Raw genomic sequence first — 25,505 nt, 5'->3', positions numbered from 1 at the left:
ACGCAGTACTCCAGCTGCGGCCTGACCAGTGCCGCATCGAGGGGGAGGATCACCTCCCTGGACCTGCTCGAGATGCATCTGTGGATGCACGACAAGGTGAGGCTGGCCTTCCTGACTGCATCCCCACACTGCCGGCCTATGTTCATCTTGGAGTTAATGATGATTGATAATTAAGATTGATTGCTTTTTTTTTTTTTATAATAATCATAGAATAAAGCAAATTATGTACTATGAGCACATCAGAACAGTGTAATGAATACTGTTTTGAAATGACAGAGAAGCAAGAAAGGGTTGCTAGAAACCAAACATGTTGATGTTTTGTTACATAATTCTCTGAGGAGCGCTCAGCCCACTGGAAAAGAACTTTTGTGCTCTTATGAAGTTGTAAAATCTTTCCACTGTATGGACACATGTAATACAAGAACATTGTTCATGGCAGAATTTGCAAGAGTTTAGCCTCAAGGAATGAGGTTTAGGAGGTAGAGATATTCATCTATTTTTCAGCATTGGTTTAAGCAAAAATGGAGTCTCCTGCAAAGTCACTGCTTTACCAAGCTCTTCACTGTCCCTTGGTGCAAAGCCAAAGGTTCAATATTAGTTTGAGTCTGCACCCACCTCACACTCTTATGCCACGCCAGCTGTATGGATGCCATGGGTTTCAACCCTGTGGTGGTGGAAGAAGAATGGTTAGAGGAGGTATGTCCAGAACTGGAAGGGGGTAGGTGTGATGGGTAACAATAGTGGATGAAAGCTTTTTCTTATGCCTTTCTTGTTAACTTGGAGGATAGCCCAGCATACCTGTAAATGTGACTAGTTGGCATTACAAAAGGGGACATTCATGTTCATCACAGTCAGTATGAAAAGGCTCACCCTTCCCTCCATACAGCATTAGAAAGTGGGTTTGGTGTCTTAGCCTAGTGGCACTGTCCTGACTGGCTTGGGAGCCACATAAGCAGTCCATGTTAACCAGGGAACCTCAACAACATACACCAAAAAGTGAATTGTGGCAGCGCATCCCAGTTCAGAAGTAAAAACTACAGTATGAGAGTCAGCTTGTGCAAACCCCATGCTGGCAGTTAACAAATATCGACTTCCCACTTGCAGTTCTCCATAGAAAATGTTAAAGTGCCACTTCTAGACAGGAGTTGAATATTGCTGTACTAACTTTTCAGTCTGTCCTGCTTGGGGTAGGGCAGGAGTGGCCAAACTGCAGCACAGGTGCCACAAGTAGCATGGGCAGCCCATGTGTGTGGCATGCGGCAGACTGGGGAGGGAGCACAAAGCAGAGCATCGGGTCAGGCAGGAAGCACGGGACAGAAAGGAGAGAGCAGAGCAGCCACTTGGGCAGGGAGCACAGGGCAGGTAGCAGAAAGCTGAACAGCAGATCAGGTAAAGGAAAAGGGTCGGAGTGGTATTTGGGGATGGTGCAGGGCTAATTTGTGGCACCCCTTACAAAAAGGTTGGCTTCTACTGGGTTTAGTTGAAATCCAGGATTTTGTTTGCAGCTGCTGTACAAACTCATTGCCCCAACAGTTTATTTAGCAGAGATGTGTATGTCCTTGCCTTGCACACCTGACCTTATGTGCTACATAATACAGACTGTTTAAATAATCTGTGATTTCCATCTCAAACTGTGACATTGCTTCAGACGTCATTCCTGGGGGTTTATTTAACTTTTGAAAGACTGCTTCTTTGGAGTTCTAAGCCACGATAGTCACTTCAATCTAGCTTTGAGGTCAAACTAATTTGCCTCTACTAAAAAAATAAACCAGAAACGTGCAACTAGTCTTCTTATGGCAAGTCAAACTATGAGCCTAGTAAGAGTTTGGGAATAAGAGAAAATGGAGGGGGAAAAAACTTTTATGAAGTTGATTCTCTGTTTCTATACAACCTTAGAGAAAGGAGACTTTTTTTTTAAATGATGATAACAAGAAGGCTTTGTCTCTAGGTCTGTTTGTGCTGAAATGCTTGCCCCAGAACTGGTGTTTTGCACTTGATTTCAAGGGGACCCAGAGTTTCAGCCTTGATCCTTGGCTTTGTTGAGACTGGCGACACGACTGGTGATTTTTTTTGTCAGGAGCTAGACTAGATTTATTTAATTCATGTCATTGACCAGCCAGCCTTTGGATTTGACGGGGTGACAAAGAGCTGGAAGGCTCTGTGCTCTGAGATGTCCAGCCCCCCAGTGTGCAAGTTTGTTCCCATCTCCATATTATAGATCGGCGTGCTCAACCCCTGGCCTGCAGGCCAGATCCGGCTGCCAGCACTATGTCCTCCAGCCTGTGGGGCTTCCCATGGGTCTGAAAATTTGGTGGTGGGGGAGCGGTGATACTGCTTCCCTTGTTGCCAAATTTCTGGGCCTGTGGGTAGTCCTGTGGCCTGGATAGTGTGGTCCTGCTTGCTAGATAAGGTGTGCAGAGTAGCATGGGACCTGATCACAGTGAGCAAGGCAGTGCAGGGCCTGAACTCGATAGGGAAAGCCCAGTTTGGCCCACAGACCAGGCCAAACCACTCATCTGATTTGCAGGGTCAAAAGGTCAAACATCACTGTTACAGAGGAAGAAACTGAAGTAGAGAAAGTTCATGTGATACATATTTGGTGGGGGGATTGATGGCTTTGGAGTGAACCAGTGGCAGAGTTAGGAATACAATTTATATCCCATACATACTAATCTGGTAGTTTATCCACTATTTTAGGGGCTGGCAACCTTTTTAGGAGCAGTGGCTAATAAGCATAACTTATTCCCAAGGTGGGCCACAGCTTGCTCCCCCTGCTGCTGACTGCCAGCATGCTTTTGACCTGACTACTGTTTCCCTGCCGCCAGGTTGCAATCGATTGCCCTTGCTGAAATCATCCCAGCTTGGTGGACCAGATGAAATAGCCCTGCAGGCTGGATTTGGTAGGTTGCAGACCCCTGTACTAGAGTGCTGCCTCCCCAGAAAAACTAGGTTATAGGACAACTGCAATTATTCAGCACTCCCTGTTACTGCAAATGGGGTTCTTTGCTTCAGTGAGCTTTAATGAGTTTAAAATGTATGTGGTTATCTGGCCCCTTCCCCCAGTTTTAGTGTCCCTATAACTATAGGGCAAGGATTGCCTGGCCCTTAGATGCTTACTGATCTGTATCACTTGAATATCATTAGTCCCTTTTAGAGTTAATATGACAGGTTGCTGCATTCTTGTAATTGAATCTTCCAGTGTCTGAAGCATTGTTGGCATGCAGCCTGCAGCAGCGGATAAAACTGTTGCCTGTATTATCTTGGGCTACCTCGTGTTCCCTGCCATCCTCTTGTTGTACTGCAATGGGAATCAAGAACACACCCAGCTCCTGGTCCCCATCTGTTGCAGCATCATCTTCAGCAGCACAGCCTAAAATGCTTTAATTCAGTTGCCTTTTCGAAAAGGCTTTTCATGCAGTTTGTCTATGGACATTTCAAGCCAGGCTGCAGGATTTTGCAGAGCTGTAAGTGAATCATCTGTGTTTTGTAAGAGACTCCTTGTGCAGGGAATGAGAATATGTATTCATTTGGGGGGCGTGAAGGAACATGAATGCACTGCAAGACGGCTGAGAGCAGATATTCTTCAGTCTGTATGAAAAGAAAAGCATGGTCTGTGCATGTTTTAGTTTGGGGGGGGGGGCTGTCTTGTTTTGTCTCTCTATGCATGCCTAGCACAGTGCTTTTTTAGATCACTTAATTATGATCGATGATTCAAGGCAGAACAATTTTTTTTTCTTGTTCAAAGATCTTTTTTCCCTTGCATAACTTTCTCTTAGCAATTTGCAAAGGGAGATGATCTTTTTGGGGTGCATATGAATTTCTGCTTAAAGCCATCTGGTCTCTGATTCCTGCACTGTCTGTTCCCTTACACTGTTTGTCTAGGAGAAGCCAGAACCGCTACCTAAAACTAATTGCTGTTACTAGTTATTGAAAAACCAATAATCCTGGCTTGCTGGAAAGTTCATTTGTGTTAAAATTTTGTTGATTTTTTTTTTTTTCTAATTTGAGATTTCATTGACATTTGTCTTACTAAAGGTCCATAATGCTTTAAATTCTGCTGCATAGTTTCCCTTCCATTTTTCTTTTATGTTACCAGACTTAAAGCTGAACACACAATAATTCACCTTGAAGTTAATGGGCCTGTGAGCTACTGAGTGTTTTGTAAGGCTCGGGTAGATCATCTCCCAGCATAATGTTTGAAAGTGCTCTCTTGTCTGAGTTGTGTTAGAGGGCATATATGTACAGTCTTACTCCAGTATACAAGGCAAGATATTTTGGCGTCACCCCTATATTTTGCTGGTTCATCACTGTGTTTTGGCTTCTGATACATTTCAGGTATCTGGCAGGGTCTGAGATGAGAGTTTCTGCCCTTAGAGAAGTGATCTCCTATTCAAGCAGCTGCTGCCCCAGATGGGTGCAGAGCCAAGGATCCAATGGGAGAGGCTGCTGAGTGGAGCTGGAAGAGACTTAGCACAGGGGGGAGAACCAAAAGGTCTTCAGTGACTGAAACTGGGGAGTTTGGGGACCAGGAGCATCTGGGAAGAGGAAATGACTGGGAAGGGAATGAAAAATACCCTACAGAGAGAGTGGCAGGCCCTTGTTTTTCAAAGTATAGGCTTGAGCAGGAGGCAGGAATCCAGAAGGAGGGAACCTGTCATGCTTATTTTTGTCTTGATTTTACTCGAAAGCTTTTTATATTTTTAAGTTACTGATTTTTATGCATCTTATCTGTAATGTATATATTTTCTTAAAATAATTTAATTTTAAATAGTTTTTAAATGGAACTAGGGTAAAATTAGGCCTTAACATAGGTTGCCATACTTTGGAATTTAAATTAAATGAAACATAAGCAGTTATGTAGTTGTTGTCAGTTTTAAAGATAGAGGCACCACTACCCAGATGGGAGTCACTGGTTAGTACTAGGATACAAGAGGGGAAGGTGCAAAATCCAGTTTTGGACAGTAGCAGCTTTGTCATCAGGTGCAAGAAGAGTATTTTCTTAACTTGGTGTGAACTCCCCATTGAATAGACTAGTCAAAGTGAAACAAAGAACGTTAACTGGGAGTTGAAAAGGATGAAGACTTGTTTCCCTCTTCCGATCTGTGAAGACAAAGATTAGTTCTATTAATTCTAAAATTGTGAAGGACGTAATAACCAAAAACATTTCAATTTATTAACTACAGATACTACTTTTTCTTAATGAATCAATTTTAAATGCAAAGCATATTTTGAGAAACTTCTATTGATTTCTGCTGTATCCAGCACTTTTTTGGAAGATGTATTTAATGAATAACAGTACGATTTAATTTTTTGTGTGTGTATTTGATTTTGAATTCCAGTTTCCATCCTAATAGAGCTTGAGACAAATCAAGAATAAAAAGAAAAACCACTCTAATTTGTTTTTCAGTAAAATAATATAAAAGCTGAAAAATATATATCAAGTTACATCATTGCTGAATTAAATATGTGTAGATACAGTGGATCCAAAGTAACAAATGTAATATAAAGGTTATACTTATTTCAAAAATTACCATTTTTATTGGTGTAGAGCAGAGGTGTCAAACTGACCTGTGCCCCTGGCCTGGATCCCAGTAGCAAGGACCTTCACAGGCTGGTTTGGGACCTGCAGAGTAGGTGCTAGCGCAGCCATGGCTCACCCCTTCTCCTGCATGCATCTCCCATCAGGCTCCATAGCTGGGAATTCACCCGACCGGCTGCCCCTGCTCAGCCTGCCTCCAAATTCCCAGCACCACCAGGCATCCCGGGGCCTGGGTAAAATGGCTCTGTGGGCTGAATCCAGCCCTTGGGCCAGATCTTTGACACCTCTGCTATGGAGTACTGACCTTCCTTTAGGAAAGCGTTTGAGAGATACGAATGCAAAGCAAGATTAAAATCAGTGATTTGAATCAAAATTTCCTGCTTGGTGGTTGAAAATCAGTACCCCTAGTTTGATTGCTGTTGTATAGAGGTGTTTTGTGGGTTGCTTCCCCATCCCTGTAGATCTTTGGTGAAAGCAGGAAACCTGCTTTCCGCTTCCGAGTGCGTGACCAGGTGCGCCGCAGCACTGAGGGACTGTCCAGCAGAGCTAGTGCTTAACTCTTAGAGAACTACAGCCTCTAAACAAGTTTTAATGGAATAAATTGGCGCTATAGCTTCACATCGTTGTCGCCATGATTACCCAGCACAATACTAGTAAGAGAGTCCATTAAGAATCAAACACTTTTCCGGTAGCAAGCTCAAGCTGTATCTAGCTACTTCCAAGCTCAGGGCACATTGCGAAAGTCTCTTTGCTCAAGCATTTTCTATATTGCTAGAGCAGGCAAAAATGTCTGTAACACATTCAAAGAGAGAAGCTAACAGTTAAACTAAATGCAGGTTCACCTATTCAGCACTTGCTGTAATTTAGAGGCTATGTACAGTGACCAAATGTCATGATAAGCTCTTTAGAAATACCTACATATAGCTAGAGATGCAGTTTAAGTTTTAAAGTCCGGATTGTTGCCTGAGCTTGGTTCAGTTTGCTGTTCTTTTCTCTGCAGCAAATATCCCTCCTAATTGTTTTGTCAAGGGGGCAGTGGCAAATAAGATGAGGGACAACAACAGAAACAACTGATTCCACTGGCCTGGCAAATCGAATGTGGTTAACCTTGTTATTTCTAAGGTGAACACAATTTGTGGAAAATTTAGTAAAAATATCTTGAGCTTGAAAAGAGAAAAGTTATAACTCCCAAAGGGTTACAGCAGCTTTGTATGGGAAAATCTCTGTTGTAATATTTTATGGAGGGTGTAGGTTGATAGTTGGAAATAACTTCTGGGTCATTTTGCTCCTTTCCGTTCTGTTGCAACAGGATAGATTTAACTGTTTCTAAACTAGACTTGTTAGATTGGGTTCATTAGTGATTAATTTCTCCAGTAACGATGAATAACCCTACCTGCTCTATTTGCCTGATTGTTTTCATGGGTATGGGTTTCCTAACAGGATAATATTTTAGTCACCTATGTGGCTTGTTACTGTGCCTTCAAAATGTCTTTGAGAGAAAACCAGATCTCAGTGCCTCCTGACAGTAGGAGTCTGAGTCAGGATCAGCAGAGAATGCTGAGAGGAAGTTGAGTTCTGGAAATACAATATTCTTTGGTCTTTTCCTAAATCTGAGGCCACAGCCATTTGTTTTACAGATCTTCCAAAATAGGTAGGTCTTGCCTGTTTGGCCTGGCAAAGTTTTAACTGGCAATACGCTAGATTTTTTAAATGTTTTCTCTATTATTTTAATTGAATACATTAGCCTTTGTGTTCTTTTAAACATCCATGATCCGTATTATGCTTGCAGAATTGCTGCATGCACCGTTCTGCCTTCAGAAATGACTGCATTTTCATGGGGGGACGGCTATGTTAATGAACCTCTCCCTGTTTGTTATTACTGCAGTAGCATCTATGATGGGGTGGGCAATTATTTTGGCTGGAGGGCTGCTTAATGAGTTTTGATGAGCTGTCAAGGGCTGCAAGGGTTGCCCCACCCCTTGACAGAAGCTCCCACACCCACACCTTGCCTACCTGAGCTCTGTGCTGCGGCTGCCCCCCTCGTGCTCCTGCCAGCCCCAGCTGCAACTCCTGCCCCTGCTGTTCCCTGCCTGCTGCCTGGAGTGAGCGCTGCAGCAGGAAGATGAGGAGGAGCTGCTGGACACCAGGGGAGCCAAGCAGGTCCCCGGGCAGCTGCAGCAGTGGCAGCAGGAGCCCTGCCTGGAAGCTGTGTGCTAGCTGGGCCAGGTCCTTCCACTCAGGAGGGTGGGTTTACAATTAATTGGTGGGCACCTGCAGTCCAGATGAACTTGCCTGGTAGGCCAGATATGGCCCAGATCTACTAGCACCAGGAAGATCAGTGTCTCATTCTGCTAGTCCTGGCACAGACACACAGCATATGTCTACCCTGTCGTCAGAGATGTAACAGCTCTTTGGATCAATGGACCTGATGTAGCTTTAAATCAACAGGCTGTACTTGTGTGGCTCACAACTCAGTATGGGCCAGCTACCAAATATTTACCAAGGGTGTCAGGTGAGTTTTGCAGCCTCCACAGGACCTCATGCTCCTATGGCTGCACTGCAATTGGTACCCAAGCTGCCTAGTGTAAAGGTAGCTCAGGTATGTCATCATGAGCTGAGTAATATTTTCGATTGCAATGTAGACAGGCCCGTAGACAGAAGAACCTATGTTCTACATGGAAGAGAGAGACAAAAGTAGGAGAATGAAAGTAGTATTGCCCTAACTTTATATACAGTAGAGAGAGACAGAAGATTAAGGATGTTGCCCAAGATCAGACAAAGTCTATGGCAGAGTGGGCAGTTGAATCCAGATCTTTATGGAATCTCCATCCACTAGCTAACCTACAAGACATCCATTTTGTAATACCCATACAGGGAAGTGGTTCGGATTCCTACAGGCTGAGCGGTGTTAATATACCTTATAACATGACACCACCAACTTGAAAAAGTAACCAAAATAAGACATCTCTTTTCTCACAGTTGAGTAGTTGCATCAGTTCTTAACATTTCCTAGGTCAACATCTGGGAATTTAGGTTCTGCAGCTTGAGGTTTGTACCACACAGGTCTATCTGGGCTTATGCATTACACAGGTGTATCTTGAGGGACATGATGAGCTGATTTTTAGCTCAGTCGGAGGCCAAATAGCATAGTATTTGCTTGCATGTTTCAGATTATCTTGTGAGAGCTTCCCTTTGCTGCTTGAGGGGGTGTTTTTTATTTTGGCAGTTGCACAATTATGTAAGTCAGAAATGGGGAGAGAGGAAAAGCATCTTTGTTGGAAAGAAAGGCATTTACCTTGTAGGCCAGGAAGCAGAAAAACAAAGCCCCTCTGCATGTGGGACATGACAATAGACTGGTATGCTCAGTGTATTTTTGTATCCATTGCATTGTAAGTCTACACATGATTATACCAAACAGGTAGCAAATCCTAAAGGGTTTGCATTGTGCAGGCACAAGATGATACAGAATCTATACGGTGCTCTTCACCTGGACCTCATTAAAAATCTCTTTCAGGTCTTCAGTGCGTAGTAAGCACCCCCTTATTTCCCTTTTTGGGGGAAAGTGAATGCCATCTTATGCTTGCTTGTTCATTTGTTCATCTTTCTCGCTCTCTTTATTTATTTTTTTGATATCTAAATATCTTTCTCTTTTAGTTTTGAGGGATCGGTTGATCAAAGCAGGCCCATTTCCTGCCTCTAGACTTTAATAACTTTGTTTCCAGCAGGAAAGGTTTCTGCTAATCATTAGGATTATTCATGGGTATTAACTAAAAACAATATAAAAAGCAGGCAACAAGCAGCTGTCTTGCTAAGTGCTGAGAGCTAGAAAAACAATACATCACAGTCAAGTGTTTATAACAGAGCTTTTCTGCCTGGTATAAATCTCACTCTTTAGGCATGCATGCATAGGGCAGATTTCTACAGCCCTTTCTCAGATAAAATTCCTATTAACATTAGTTGGATTTTGTTTTTCCTGAAGAAAGACTTTACGAGAAGTCTTGGTCCATAGTGAATGAGGAAATCTAGGCATAATATCGTTTTTGAAAATAGAAGCTAAATTACTGAAGCATTTGAAGGGCTCCTGATGACCCTACTTATCTACCTCATATTGGTATCCATTGCTGTAGTATTTCAAGTTTCTGCCACCTTTTGATGTAGATGATCTCTCGTTGAGTTCTGTGCTCTCTTTCTCACTTTTAATTTTGTCAAACTGTTTACAGAAGTGCCATTTGATAGAAAAAATGTTTGTTTTTCTTGATTCCTTTCATGTTTGTGGTCTGTGTAGCCTATTTGTATCAGCCAAGATATCTCAGTGATTCCTGATGACATTGTGTGTGTGCAGAAGTGGAATATCTGCACAGCTTCTCCCTACTTATAGGGAAAGAGTGTGTTATTGATTCCCTTTTAAATTGGTTTCCTTTTAAATCCCTCATCATCACTCATTTAACTTTTTCTTCCATTTTTGCATTGTTCGATTTTTACCTTTTCCTTTTGGATTTGTCTTGGGAGAGATACTCGACTGGAAGAGTCTTATCAAAGAGGAGCTTGGATGAGATAGCTGGGGCCCTCTAGGACGCTTTGCCCTGAGAGTCTGATCCTGGGTTGTTCAAGCAGTGGCAATACAGTGCGACAAAGATACCTGTACATTTGGTCCTGGGTCAAGTAGATAACATTAATACCATTGCTGGGTGCTGGATGGATAAACGGTCTAGCATCATCCTAGGCTATTAAGGACTCCGAAGATCAGAACTAGGACTTCACTTTGCATTTGGAAACAGTGAAATAGCCAGTGGGGTTCAGGGCATTCTGGTGCAATGTATACATGCTTGTGTCTCTTGTATGGCCAACAGCAACTGCTTGTCAACCAAATTACAGCTTGTAAATGGCACCTGAGTTCCAGCCTAGGTAGAGAGTTTGCAGAAGCCCAGCCTGAGGAGCGTGGGTCATGGCACCCAAGGAAGCGGGAGAGGAATATCTGGAATTTTGTTCTCTTTCTCTTCTGCTTGCTTTCTCTGCCGTTCTCTCTCTTCCTCTCTCTCTCTCTCTTTTTTTTTTTTAATGACATTTTGTTATTTACACGTTAGCTGTGTTGTCCATCTGCTGTTGTAATAAACACCCTGTCAGTCACAGCAATGGCTGCAGTTCCTTTCCTAATGCAAAGGAACCAAAACACAGGCTGTTGCATGCCTCGGGCTTTTTATTCATGTCCTGTCAGAGAGACCTAAACAATATTCTGTTATTTACTGCTGGGCTTATGGAACAGGGCAAGATTATTCATTCTAATATTTCCATGCTGTCTCAAGGCCTTTGGACACTTTTTATTAACTTAAAAGTGTGTGTGTGTGTGTGTGTGTGTGTGTGTGTGTGTGTGTGTGTGTAAAATATATGATATAAAGTATGGGTCCCTTAAGCAAGCCAAATGTGCCACACAAACCTACACCTGACACCCTTTTTAGAGTATACCCAAACTACTTTCAGCCGAGAATTGTCCAGTTCTTTCTATTGGATTGTGCGTTGTGGCTCTTGTAGCCAGACTCTTTGCTGATGATTATTCAGGTGTGTTGAGACAGAGCTATGATCTTTCCATAAAGACTGGAAGAATATGCCATCTCGGAGAGCTCTGAGATTGAAAAACAAATGAAGAATGCAAATCCTCTGATCTTTCTGGTGATAAAACTCGCATGTGGCCTGGTCGAGTGGTGAATTCGGTGCAAGTTGCTAGTGCTCAGCATCTCTGAGAGTCAGCCTCCTGATGACTGGTTTGGTGCTGCTGTCACTAGGGGGGTGTCGAGGCTCTCTGGATTATTGGTGATATTCATAACTGTAACAAACTCTTTTGAACAACTGCCACCTGGAAAAGTACCTTGGAACTATTGGCCTTACAGCTTTTGTTTAGGAAGTTTGTTCATAGTGAAGTAAAACAATAGCAACTCAAACTGGGCATACAATAGGCCTGATAACTAAGTGGCGTCAGTCCTCATGGCCCTTAGAGCTGCCAACAAAAGTGCCTGTCAATGGTAGTTGTGATGGTGAATTTCTGAAGTGGGCACTTTTTTCTCCAAAAACTGGACTAAGGCTGCAAAGTTTGTTTTATGGAGGTTACTGAATAGTCATGGAGTAACTGGTAACGATTGGCATATACTGAGATCTGGGCTAGATTTTAACCAGCGAGACAGAGATCAGGATAGGGCCATTGGACTGGAAGGGGCCCTCTGTGAAAGTCTTCACATCTCATTTCCACCCCTTCAGCCCGTCTGGTACGACCACTGGATTGTTTCTTTTAATACAAATATCATTAAAATTAATATAAATGGGAAATTAAATGGGTTAGAAGAGCTCTGCAAAGTACAAATCTGGTTTGTATGAACCAAACAAGCACAGTACATCTGTCACTGCCCACTCATTGACTCATACTGAGGTTTAGTCACAAAAATCTAAAACCTCATAGGACAAGATATTGCGTTCTCTCCAAAATCCCAGTTTCTTTCAGAGTAACAGGAGTGGGGAGACGAGAAGAAAAGGAGTAAGCAATTATGCCGCTGGGATGGACAGAGTAACACAGCAAATCGGGGAGGTCTGTGGGTAGAAGGTAGTCAGTCATTTATCTGAGTTGCCAAACCCTTCAGGACTTTTTTTTCCCCAAAAATCATCCATATTTTATGCTTCTAATGAGAGCAGAAATAATTAGTCTGTGTTCGGAAGCAATGGTTGCCATGTGCAGGACTCTTAATAAGACGGATTTTATATCAAGTTTGAATTTGTACTTGGGCATTAGGAGAATCAGGTTTTATGTATCCTACAGGGTGTTGAGGAGAGATGATTTCTTAAAGAGAAATCCCTCCATGATTTCAGAACTACAAAAGTACAGCCCCCATCCTCAGGAGCTCAGATCATCCATTTAATCTTTGTCAAAGTGTGGAATGCAAGCCTTACATCCGATGGAGACTTCCAGGGTATTACAATTATAGCCCTGGCATGTAAGCTAGTGGCCCATGTCCTAATCTGTTCTGTGCTGCTGTTATGAAAAATGTTGGTGTTTGGGTAAGCATAAGGATCCAGCATTTACCTACTGAGGTTCTTAACAGCACCCCTGATCCTCTAAGAGTACTGAGGGTTGCCTTTGTTCAGAAAATGTTAGATAAGACTAGCTAGAGAGCAGATTTGTAGAGGTCTTGGAGAGTCTGGTTCTGCTGGCTTTTCAGGGTGCCATGTGAGATCAGGTCTACTGTCAGCAATCTGAGATATCACTGGCTGCTGGCAAACAGCACATTTTGTTTTCTTTGTCATTAAAGAGAAATCCAGACAGCAGTAGGGGATGTTCTCCATGCTGAAGGGCTAGATTAGCAAAGGAACTCAAAGGAAACATCTCTTCCTGGGTGGGTTAGGATCTAGGGGTGTTTGCTTCAATGTGCTGTAATTACAGCACGTCAGAACAGACTTGATTAATGAAGTCTGCTGGAGCATGGTAATTACCATGCTCCAGCCAACTCCAGTGTCTTGTGCATCAGTGTCCCTGTGCCTAAAAATGGTGGTGGAGACTCTTTATCTAAAGCTTGTTCAATGAGCTTTAGATAAAGCACCCCCAATGCCGGTTTTAAGTGAAGGGATGCTGATACATGAGGCACTTTAATCAGAGTAGATCTTGGAGCTGCTTTAATTAAAGCACTCTCCCCCCTACTCCTGGGGCACGTGTAGGTCTTATTCTTCACTGCCTTGTAGCTTTTGCATGAAAATATGTATAAAGCACTTTACAGTTTACAAGGCCAGCTCTTACTACAGCAGTCATTTACTACACAAGAAGCCAGGCAATGCAGGGTGAGGCCCCTGGTGTATTAGTAGGACTGTGATCTAAGCTCCGATCACATCCTTAAAGATTTAAGAGAGGGGATGCTCATGGCAGAGCGGTAATGAACACCTCTTCTAATGAATTTCTGTTTGTTGGAACAGCAGTTCCAATACAGGTACAATTTATCTTTCAGAAACGGTTATCTATGACTTTTAGGCCTATGTAAAATACAAATTTTACATCAGTAGAACTGTATTTGTTAGGAATGCAGTATTTACTAAAATAGTTAAATTGGTACAGCCCCTAGCACTGATGCAGTTATGTTGCTATAGGTGTGATTTATGCCACTATACCCTATTCGTTTTCCTGTGTAATATAGCTATACTGGCATAAAAGTACCTTTGTACCAATATGGCAGTGTCCACAGCAGAGGGGTTGTACTGCTTTAAGCATACCAGCTTAACCGAAGTGCCGCAAGCTTACAGCTGTAAAGAAAATTTATTTCAAGGTCTGCGCCCACTTGTAAAAGGCAGCTATAAAAATGTAGTCCAAACCAAACCAATAACAGCAAGCAAGGGCCGGGGAACTTTTTGAATTTTCAGGCAGCTTTCGTCTCTTCCCAAGAAATGTTGGGAAGACCTGGTGTTCTTGTTTGTCAGACCGAGTGATGAGAGACCCCCCCTCCTCTCCCTGTTCCCTGCCATGTGGATCTCGCAAAGAACTCTGTGGGTATTGTTGGTCAAGAAGCTGACAAAAGTTTTTCTTCTGCTTACAGCTCCTTCAAGACCAGTTTCCCACTTGTTTGTAACAGGAGATGGGGTGTAGCCACACTTCGAAGTCTTGGCTGGTTGAACCAGCCCCAACAACCAAACAGCTAGAAAGGAATCCTATTTATTGTTATGAATCAATTTACTGGATTTTAAGCGTGTGTGGCCTGTTTAAGCCTACGGCCTCTGCAGCAAGGCTGTTGTAACCCTTTTCTACTTCTGAAGTCACTATCTACAACTTCCAGAAGAGCCTGTGTGGCACAAGCACCTTGTAGGCTACCAGAAGAAAAAAATCTGGCAGGAAAAACGCCCAGGTCGTGCTCCTCTTCTGGATTGGCCATTGCACACCTGCTGAGATAATGGGACCCTCTTCTCTGCAGGTCATCTTCTTACTCTCCTCCAGGCAGCCCTGGAGTGCTGAGAGGGAGAGTGGAGAAGCACAGCGGTAAGAGTCCTGTGGCACACCACTTAGCCACCATCCAGCCCATTTCCCCTTGCATAACCTTGCCTGGTGGATTCACTGGGACAAAGGAGCTGTGTGAAGGCTTTCTGTCCTTCCTTTCAGCAAACCATTTAGGAATATCTATAATAAAATCCAAGGAGCCCACATAGGGAGTGTGTTGGAGTGAATTTATTGTGTGTTACGTTTACTTCTGTAACACGGGAGCAGACTTCCTTTAGGCTCCCTCCTCACTCAAGCCTTTTCTCAGGACCTGGAGGTCACTTGTTCCCTGACCTATAAGTAAGAAGCAAGGGGAACTGCCCTGTAGGGTCTGGGAATTTGCTGTCTTAGTCCTGACAGGGCAGCATGGTTCCTTCCTCCCCCCCCAATCACATCCCTCTCGTCCCCAGCCTGCCAGAAAAACTCAGAAATGGGGAAAGAAAGTTAAAAGGCATTGGGGAAGGGCACTGAACACCGGGGTGGGGCACTGCTCTACAGAGGATATTTCTAAGTCTTGTTCATTCAAGAAACAAGGCACAGGAAATCTCAGCACTTATTTCTTCCTCTCCAAATTAACCATAATACAAACCTGCCCCCTGTGTGAAGGCTGTAAAAGGGACAAGAAAGGACCCAGGGAGTGCTAAGGGGGTCACAGATCAATTTTGCTGGAAGTAAGGATCATTCTTTTGCTTTGGGGCCTGAACCCACAGAGGAGGGGGTACTGAATCTTTTTTGGAGGAGGAGGATGAGGAGTGTTTGAAATCTACCAACCGAGGGCATTATGAAAACTGTCCTTCTCTAGAAGAGCCCCTGAAAAAGGAAATACAGAAGGACGTGGGAGCGAAGGAATGTAAGTCTATCCACAGATGGACCTACTCTGAATCATAATCCTGTAAGGTTCATGAAACCCTTATGTCTGGTTGCATTGAAGCCAGTTCATCAGCCCTTTTTATATTTGTCTGCTAACTTCATATTTTCACTGTCACCCTGAGGACCAGGTCAGGACCAGAGGATGATCTGGAATAAGAGAGAGTACTTCATGGAGAAGTGGGCTTTTTTTTCATTAGCAGGTCTTGTGGAAGGTTGTCTCCTCCTTAAAGCAGTCTGATATTCACAGCAAGAGCAGTGATCTGTAACTATCCTAAAATCATCTCTGTTGGGTATATGACAAAGTCAATCTTCAGAGGGGACAAAAGTACAGGTTTATGTCCAAATATCCAAGAGGGGAAGCTTTCTAGTAATTGCAGATACAGATACCATGGAAACTTCTTTTCAATAAAGATTAAATTAAAATGAAATACTTACAAGGAGGGCTTTTGGCTGAAAAAGAAATACAGACGCCATGTCTTGGCACTGGAGGGATATTCAACAAGTTGACTGAATATATCAAGTGACAGGTGAAACAGTGGAGATACTCATATCCTACAAACAAGCCATGTGCCAGAAAAATGAAGTGTTGGATCAAAGCTATGTTAAAAATAATAATAATAAAAAAAGACAAAGCAAAGATACCCACCCTAGCAAAATCCTTAGAATTGAATCCAAAAATGGAGTGCTATTGACACTTTTATTCCAACTAAATGAAAAATCAGAATTTGAAGACTGCAATACATGTTTCCCTTGCTTTACGTGAGTTCTGTATGTGCGAATTCGCTCTTATGTGATGATGTGATTCGCCCTTTTATACCAAAATGCATTATATGCGAGGTCAGTTCACTCCTATGTGATCGGTGTGGTGGAAGCCCACAGTCAGCTGCTTTGTGTGGTGCATTGTGGGAGTGACGCGCAACAAAGTACAGTCTCCTGTGTGGATCTGTGCTCCTCGTTCATTGCCTGTGACTGTAGTTGCCGTCCTCATGGTAGTGATCCGCGCTTGTGCGTACTCTCTGCCATTGGTGAGTACCAAAATTGTCTTATAAAAGTGGTAGAAATGAGCCTGGGGGTCAGTACAGTCAAGTTCTTGGAAAGCATCCCTATTCATTACACTAAAGTGGGTTCCCTTTCTGCAAATTTGAGTTATGTGCTGTTTTCCAGGAACACATGTACGGCATAAAGTGAGGGAAACCTGTATGTTGTTTGTCTTGTTCCATGGAAGATCCTATTTGAAGCAACTTAAGGTTTTATTCTTTATCTTTTACTGGTGCCCAGGCCTTCTAAAACAGAGGAATACACAACTTGAAATTCTTGAAGTAGGTACCTGAGAGAGTGACAGATCAGGAGAGAAACTCTAAATCCCATCACTGCAGTAGGTCCTAAAACAAAAATTTCAATTTCCCTGTTGTCAGTTGATCTGAAGAGCATCAGTCTGTCCTAAGAGCTGTAATCTGTGCTGCGACCAACCACAGTGTACTGGTGCTATTTTCTAAAATATTGGGATGGTATTCTCAACAAAAAAGAGGTATCAGATCTTCAGTTAGCTAACTTCAGTTAGCTGTTCCTGGATGAAAAAGCAGCAGAGAAAGAAAAATAGAAAATATATTGTGTATTTTTAAATTCTGCACATTAAGAGGAAATAAAGGTCATGGCAGTTTCTTTAGTAGAGGGATACCAGAAGGTAGAGTCTACGGGCCAGAGTCTTTGAATGCAGAGTTTTGCCTTGGATTGTTTGCTTACCAGTGGACACATTTGCATTCAGGATCCAGGGACGGTCTGAAGACTGAATTCCAGCTAAAGACGTGAATAGGTAGTAGCTACAGTTCATTCCCAGGAGAGCCCATAGAAAATATCTCTTGTTTAGAAAGTTGTCCTCCTGGTTAAAGCTACTTTAAAAAGTTGTTTTGCTTTCTTTTGCTGTTTTGTTTGACTTATAAAGATAAAAGTCTAATACAAAGCAATTCTGTATCTCTTATGAGGGTGAAGTTACACTAAGATTTAATATAGTCTTTCATTCTTGTATCATTTACAAGAAATTATTTTATTCCACCTTTGTCCACATGTAAAACACTTTTTAAAAAGCTGACAGATTTTGCTGTCAGAAAAGCTGTGGAAGTCAACATTGAATATAGGATCTGGTTCATAAAGGCTTTCACTTTTGGTCTATTACACCTATCGTAAAGGAAAAAGAAAGGAGAGGTGAGAAAAAGCACTGTCAAATCCTCAGTTATCTTCAGTTATTTGATAGCTAAATCGCTTCATTTCAGAAGCTTTCTAACTAGGAGCTGCCTTTCCCTATGGATATTTTTGATCGTTGATTCAGAGTAATGGCAGCATCACTTGAAGGAACATATGCCACATACAAAGAAAAATGTAAGATGGTCACCTGGTCGGTCATATTTTTAATTTAAATTTGCAGGCTTCACTAATCCCCATCATGTTAGGAGTGTCTTATACACTATACTCGATCACAAAGTGGTACACAGTAAAAAAAAAAAAAAAAAAAAAAAATCTGTTTTCTCATTCTTTTGCCTAACTTCCTGATGTTACACTGCTATTGGATGGCCCATTGCAATGAATCTGGAGATTTTTCTGTCACTATAAACCTTTATTTTTCTGGTCCTGTTTAGTGCTTTGTTCTTGACACCTCCCGTTGTTTTCAGCAACCACATTGAGAAATGTGGGGCAGGGGAGGACAGCAAGCATGTATGAAGGTAGGGGGACGATGCGGGTATGATTCCCCAGCAACAGAGTGAGTGAGAAGGTAGAATGAAAATGTGGTTAGTCGTGTTAGTTTGAAGTCGGACGCAAGGCAGGGCAGAGTGTTACTTTAGAGACTAACTGATTCAGACAGGTATGAATTTTTATAAGGCATATGAAAGCCTGTGCCTCTCTGAATTAATTGGTCTCCACGCTGACCCTGCCCTACCTTCTCTTGTGTAAGGTGGCATGCAATTCTCTTTGCAGTGCGTGGCAGTCATGCAAGTCCTGCACGGTAAGTGAGGCACTTGGAGCTACAAAACACAGTCTGCAGTCCACGTGAAGGGCCAGGTGCTAACAACATTCCAGTGACATGTGAATATGTATTTTCTGCCTAGAATTGCTGAATCTGATATTCTGGTCTAGTTGTTTTTGGGTGGTAAAGATTATTACTAAGCAGTTGGAATCAAAGCACCTGTGTTTTATTGAAGAGACAACACAAAATATTGAATGTATACTGAAATGCAACCTGGACTTGGTTTTGAATATAGGATGATCTAAATGCCGAATAAGCACTTTATGCACTAGGCAAGGGGGTCAGCAACCTTTAAGAACAGTGGGGCACCACTTCTGACCCTGGCTGCTGCTGTGGGCCACTGATCCCCTCTACAGTACTTCCATGCTCTTTGTTGAGGGCTGCTCTTGCACCCCGCTACAGCAGCCTCCACTGCATCTTGCCAGTGAGTTCTGCCAATGCCCATTGCCAGTAGTGATGGAGAGAATCAGATTCGGTGATGAGGGCAAGCAGTAGCCGTAGCAGAGCAAATGCAGCCTTCAGCACAGAGCAGGGAGGGCTGGGGCAGCAGCCAGCAGCTTGGTGCTGCAAAGGGGATGGCAGAAGAACTCGTGGCAGAGGGCAGAGAAGGTGCCACCACTGCCATGTACCATCAACCCCCTGCCTCCACTGCAGGCTGGATCCTGTCTCTTCTGTCCTGTGGGCCATCAGTTTATGATCTGTGGATTAGGTTATTTAATTGTCCCAGAAGAGAAGCAATCAATTTTTATCTTGAACCAGCCAGAAGACGGGACCTGTTATTTCCACTTGAATTGCAAGTAAAATTATTAATATGTTGGCATTAACATGTGGATTTGGAAAGGAAATATTCTTTCTAATTTATTCTGAAAGTTATTTTTATGTGAAATGATGTGGAAATCTGATACAATCTACTGTGTTCTGTTTTTGAACCAAAAATGTGAATGAAGAAAAAGATTAAATTTGACTGAAGGCATCTTAGTAAGTACTGATAAATCTGTTTCTCTCTTCTACTTTTATTCTGTTAATATGAAGGAATATTAATATTTTGCACTTTTAGAACGTGATCCCTTGAAGGCTGTTAAACCACTCTTCAGACATTCATGATTTAAACTTTGTGCTACCCTGTGAGATGGGGAATCATAGTTAGCACAGTTTGCATGTGGAAAATTTTAAAATGGAGAGTAAGTTCAAAATATTGTGCTTAAGTTATGCTTCTACCTTTATTCCCTTAGAAACTTACCCAGCAGTAATAATGTTGTAGCCTTTACCAGGGTTTGGTAATTGTGCAATTTTAAGAGAAGCCCCATGGCTGGTGATTTGGCTCTTGGGTATTTGGTTCATTTTACAATACATTTGCACTCACAGTTAAATGTAGTGTGAAGCCTGTTGTTCAAGGTAAATCCACAACACTGGCACTTATATAGTAGTGGTGCTTGGTACTATACTGGAACATCTTCTTTTGAGTTCAGTCTTGTAAAGAGAACGAGGCAAAATCATAATGCCTCATGGTGAAGGCTCTTGGTAAACTGGAGTTTATGCCCAGGGCACATTTGGCCTAGTAACTGTAGGGTTCTTTTTATTGTTATTATTAATTTGGCCTGCATCGTTCCTGAATGTCTCAGCTTCAGGAATTCAATATTTTCGCTTTATTTTTGTTATTAGTTATGGAACTGGAATGTTTTCAAACATGTGTAGGGCTTGGGCCTGCATTATGTTTCTCTATGTTTAAAAATGTGTAGTTTGGATTTAGGTTGATTGGGCAATCTGATTAGATTACAGCATTTGTTGTTCTGCCTTCTGCCTCTTTGCCAAAGGCTTTTATTGCATCCTACCCCTTTAGGTTAATTTTTAAAAATTAAAATCCATTTAATTACAATTGAGGTTTGTGTGAATAGCAAAAAATAAGTAATTTAGCGATTTTTTTTTTTTTTGAATGAAGCACAAATGTGTTGGAAAATGGGAATTGAATCAATGAGGCTTTTGGAATAAAAGAGGCAGTTTCAGCAGTGTTTATTGTACTATAGATTTGTCCATGAGAAGCCAGACTGAGACCTGCTAAGCTCATTTCACATAGGCCATTGCTGAGGGCTTTTATTCACTGCCTAACTGTTATGATTTTGGTCTGACACCCTAATATAAAGGAGGTTTGATGTTTTATAATTTTCTGTGAGACTTGCATGTTCAACCCAGGCTCCATAGCGCACATCACATGAGTAAGAACTTCTGCTTACAGAGTTAGATAACTCTGTTGGGTTCAGTATAGCATGAATTACCTTTTTAATCAGATGGAGGGTAAAATTAAATCTTTTTAAAAACATTTCATTAGTCATTAAAAACTCAAAACTTCCGAAGTCCAATGACTTGAATGGAGAGTACTGTGAATAGAGCAGACAGCGGGGGGTAGAATATAATTGCATTTGTTTTCATTCATTAAGAAGGACGGTGCATACTTCTCTCAGTTTTCCACTTCATTTGATCACTCATAATTGTGTGATCCTCTCCAATTTGTGAAGGTAAATGGGTTATTTCCCCCTTTCATGCTGTGTCCCTGCCTTTTCTCTTCGGCACATTACATATTTCCAGAATATGTGAATGTTCTCTTTATTAGTTCTTAGAAAAAAAAGAGTATCGTCACTGCTATTGGCAAAAGACTGGGCACAGTTAGTGAGTGGTAGCAGTTCCTATACATTTAATTGTTATTGGACACTTAACCCCCATAAACTCCCTAAAAAACCTAATCACAGGTGCTGGAGGACTGGCCTCCCAACTGTTTGAGTGCCTCTTCGGTCTTGCTTAGCACTCCTTCCTGGAGCAAATCTCCATTGACCTCAAAAGTAGGGCAGGCTGGTGAGTACCATGTATGGCAACAACTGTTAAAATTAATCTGCAAAGTAATAAGTGATGTATAGAGGGATCCTCCAGAAATAAACTGTGAACTAGAACATGAGGGTGCCCTGATGCAAAGCAGAAGAAAAGTATTAACACAAGGCATTCATTTTCATTTTCTCGCCTCCTAGGATCTTAGCTCATTTGCCATGCCCTTCCTGGATGGAGACGTGGAGAGCTCAGAGAAGAATGCTTCCCGGAAGGTAGGACCATTTTGAAGGCTTTCCCCTCAGTGTGTTTGCTCAGAGTTGGTGTCAGTAGAAGCACATTTTTCTTAGGTTTGCAGAGGGCTAGTTTCCTGGGCATAGACTCCTTTCTCTGCCACCCCCAGCTTCAGGAAGCTACACTAGGCTTAATTATAGCCACTATTGGGTTCCTCTGCACGTGTGCTGTGCCAATGTGATATTTCTTTTGACGAAAGAAAAATAGGCCATCCTACAGTAGTGTCACTATGCTGTAAATGTTATGTGCTGCACTGGGGGAATGATCAGAGAGCTGGGGAATCCAGCCAGGAGCTCTGGGTGACAGGTGGAGCTGCCCCAGCTCCCAGAAAGTGTGTGGCGCCCTGCCAAGCCACGCTGCACCCATGCCATGGGGCAGCTGGCATCCAGGTGTTGGGTGGGGGCGTGGGTGATCCCCACTGCCTCGCACTGTGTGGGGGGACTCTGCCATGAGCACCCAGAGGCCCCAGTCGCCACTCCTGCATCCAGTGAGTGCGGGGCTTTTTAAGTATTTAAAAACACTGGGAAGCTGGGGCAGGGTGGGAGATGGGGCCAGGCAGAGCAACCATGGGGCCTTCTCCCAAGTCTCCTCTGGCTGTGCCTGGCTCTGCCCCTGTGCGGAGAGCCGTGGAGGCTCCGCCCTGGTACTGCTGGCATGAGATGTGTGTGTGGGGGGAGTGCGGTGCAGGCGTGGCTCACTCTGTGGCAGCAGGACTGAGCCCCTGCTCCCAGCACTGCCACTCTTGCTTCAACACTGGGAGTGGGGGCTCTGCTCTGTCACCACTTGTGGTGTGGGGGGCACAGGATGTGGGTGTGGCAGCACTGGGAGTGGGGGCTTTGTTCTGCTGCCACTCCGCCTAGAGCGAGCCCCCACCCTGGCTGGGCAGCTTGTCTCATCCCCAACCCCTCCCTCCCCCCTCTGCCAACCCCAACAGACTTACCAGCTGGAGGCAGCTGTCAGCTGCCTGTTTAGTCTATGGCCGAATCTCTGAATCGGTCCAATCTTTTTCTGAAGGTTTTCTGAATTGATTTGGAGCTTTAACTTGGTCTCCCAATTTTGATTTGGATTTGGAGATTCGGTCCTGACCAGCCTAACAGACCCACTAGCCAAAATAACTCAGTTCCCCACGGGTGCCTCTTGCGCCCTGGCAGACTTACTACTGTCTGCCTGGCACTGAGCCAGCAGTCACCACCCATTGCCTGACTGGCCCTTATTTCAATCTTAGCACTCTTAATCATGGCCTCCAGTCTTCCCCCTTTGCCATGCCTATGCCTTGTGGGTGTTAGTCACATTTTTACTTTCCTATATTGACCGTGGGTTTCTTAGCCTTAGGTTACTCTGGCTGCAGACTGGCAGCCTAGGCCCATTGGCTCTGGCCTGGCCTTTCAGTCTAAGCCTTTTGTTGGCTTCTGGGCACCTTGGTTATCCTCACTGGGTTTGGCTCTGGCCCTCTTGGCCCTTGACCTCCTCGGTTGCCCCTGCTGGGTTTGGGCTCTGGCCCTTTGGTCTCTGGCTGCCTCAGTCACCCATGCGGGGCTCGGGCCCTGGCTTTTCAGCCTCCAGCCACCTCAGTGTCCCCTGCTGGGCTTGGGCTCTGGCCCTCTCAGCCTCAGTTTGCTTCTGTCCCATGCCCCTGCCTCTGGTAGGGCTCAAAACCTGGCATGCCCCTCAGTACCCCTGTGGTCTCCTTTCCACCCCTACAGCCACCATCCAGTACTCTAGTCTAAGAGAAAACAAAAATGCAAGTAACCACTTTAAGCTCAAACACTCAAAGCGTCCCTCTGGGTCATCATACCACTGCCAAGCCACCTCCCTACTCACTGGCTGTCTCAGGCTGGCAGCTCCCATTCCTAGCCAGTCTGAGCTGGCAGGAGCTCCTCTCCCGGCAGAGTTCAGGGCTGCACTGCCCCAGGGACTCAGGCTTACATCCCCTTGGCTCTTCCCCTTCTGGTCAGTTGTTCTCCTGAGTGCCCGCAGGTGTGCCCCCTCGGCCTTCTGCTAGTCCTCTGGCCAGACTGTAGTAGTGGCCTTGCTGCCTAACCAGGGCTCTGCCCCGTTGTCTTGTTGTCAGGCAGCTAGCCTCACTTGCAGCTTGTGGGTTCCTGGCTACCTACTCCCCTGCGGGTAACGCAGGGTCGGCTGTCTTCCTCCACCTGGGGACATACCTGCTGTGGCTTCTCCTTCAAAGTAACAGGAACCACTGGCTCCCTGTTACAGTGCCCCGTAGTGATATATTTTTTGAAGTGCTACATGTGCATCTAGAGCCACGGACACTGAGGGGTGTGGCAGTGCAGCGTCGCTAAGTGGAAGTTTGACTCACTCTCTGTTCAGAGACAGAGTTAACATGTTCATCTGAAGACAGGTAGGTGAACAGCTCCCAAACAATTGTCTGTTCTCTGGCCAAAGAAAGTTTGTTTAACTCATTGCTGTCCTTTTGATCTGTTGGTTCCCAGGACTGGTAAAGCAAGCTGTGCGACTTGGCCAAAGCCAGGGAAATAAGGCTTCCCTTTTTAATAGCTGAGGCACTGTCTCAACCCTCCACAGGAGGTTGAAAACCTGGGGGTGTCTTATGGAGAGACATTGCCCTACTTTCCTGCATGTATTTTCAGCAGTTCACTATTAAACTCAACCAGCAACTCCATGTACTCAACATTTACAGCTGCCAGTCAAACATGAAGAATAGATAATATTAAAAAAAACATTGCAGAACAGTACCATATTCCTACTGGGGTGCCAGGGTCTTCAGTTGGAGCTCTGAACTCCAGGAGCAGAACTTAGATGACATGAGGGTGACAAACCTCTGAACCAGTGACAGCCTCTTCAAAGTGGGGCTTTTCTGCAAATGCAGCATCTGTGCAGAGAAAACTTCACTGGCTGGTCTAATGAGAGAAGAACAATTATCTTAATGTGTCATTTTGGCATATAGCTGCAAAGCAGCTCAATTTGACTTATGATGACTCTTCAGCAGAGTTTATGGGTTTTGTGATAAAGTTAGACCTCTTTTTTATAATGTCTGCTCTAAGAAGTTTAGGGCAAGTCAAGCAATAAGTATTACCCTGTTGAAACTAGTCTGACTTCTAACCTCTTTAATAAATTGGCTTTCTTGACAACACTGGTTCCTTTTACTTTACATTGCACGGCAAAGGACAGTAGTGTTGTGGCTATTTCTCAGTAGTTCAGCATCCTAAAAGCACTGGCCTTGTTTTTTTCTGTTAGAGCTTTCTGGATTGTGCTGTAGAGTTTAAGAGGGACAGAACTCTTGTAGACACCAGAGGGAGGAAAAATACTCAAAGCCACTGAAAGATCTGTTTGATAAATCTGCATAATAAAGTGAACATTGGAGCAATCTTAGAAGAGATCTCCACCCACCTGTTTCTGGGTAAATCCTGGTTTCTCTATCTCCTTTTGTCACCTGAGGAAGGAAAAGCTTTATTGTGGTTCAGTTCTGAAGTAAATACTTGCATCTTTTCACATAACACATAACACTTCCTCCCCAAGTGGCATGCACCTTGTTTGGGAAAGGAAGAATGCAGAAGAAACTCATGGCTGAATTCTGGCCACATGGAGCAGGGGCAGAGTCTGCTCCCCAGCATCCCTTGCTTTCCCTTCCTGCTGAGGCAGAAGCTAGAGGTTTAACCCTTACACAGCTGCTGCTCAGCCAAAAGCTTCTGCTAGTTTGGCAGCAGCTGTAACATGTTAAAACCCTAACTCTTGGCTCAGCAGCAGACTCTGCCTCTTCCAGCTTGAGAGAGAGCCAGTCCCTGGCAGCCATTCCAGTAGCTCCATGCCTCCCTTCTGGGACGGAAATCAACTTCCTTGCATAAAACGCACCCATTTTGGAGGGGTAATTTTTGGAGAAAAGATGCATGTGGTATGTGAGTAACTATGACATACTAGAGTACCTTTTGTCCAGCCACACTGCTGCGTGGTACCCATTGGAAGCTTTCTTTGTCAATTTGGAAGCCTCCCAATTT

At 43.7% G+C, this 25,505-nt stretch overlaps 1 protein-coding gene across 2 annotated transcripts in view; it reads left to right on the top strand.

Annotated features, from left to right (window-relative positions):
• Nucleotides 1-25,505, top strand: part of PRKAG2 (protein kinase AMP-activated non-catalytic subunit gamma 2) — a 328,707-nt gene that overhangs the window by 66,051 nt on the left and 237,151 nt on the right. Inside the window, exons 1-2 of one of the 2 annotated variants that reach the window (XM_019530343.1) lie at nt 3,411-3,464; nt 21,441-21,512. In XM_019530343.1, the coding sequence (XP_019385888.1) occupies nt 3,426-3,464; nt 21,441-21,512 (111 nt within the window). In that variant the 5' untranslated portion in view covers nt 3,411-3,425. Of the gene's footprint in view, nt 1-3,410; nt 3,465-21,440; nt 21,513-25,505 lie in introns of those variants that run through there. The other variant, XM_019530337.1, reaches the window with a different exon arrangement.

Source organism: Crocodylus porosus, unplaced genomic scaffold (genome assembly GCF_001723895.1).
Source record: "Crocodylus porosus isolate Cpor-Errol unplaced genomic scaffold, CroPor_comp1, whole genome shotgun sequence".
Lineage (NCBI taxonomy): Eukaryota > Metazoa > Chordata > Crocodylia > Crocodylidae > Crocodylus > Crocodylus porosus.
The sequence above is the reverse complement of the archived record's forward strand: the minus strand, read 5'-3'. Positions and strand labels throughout refer to the sequence as shown.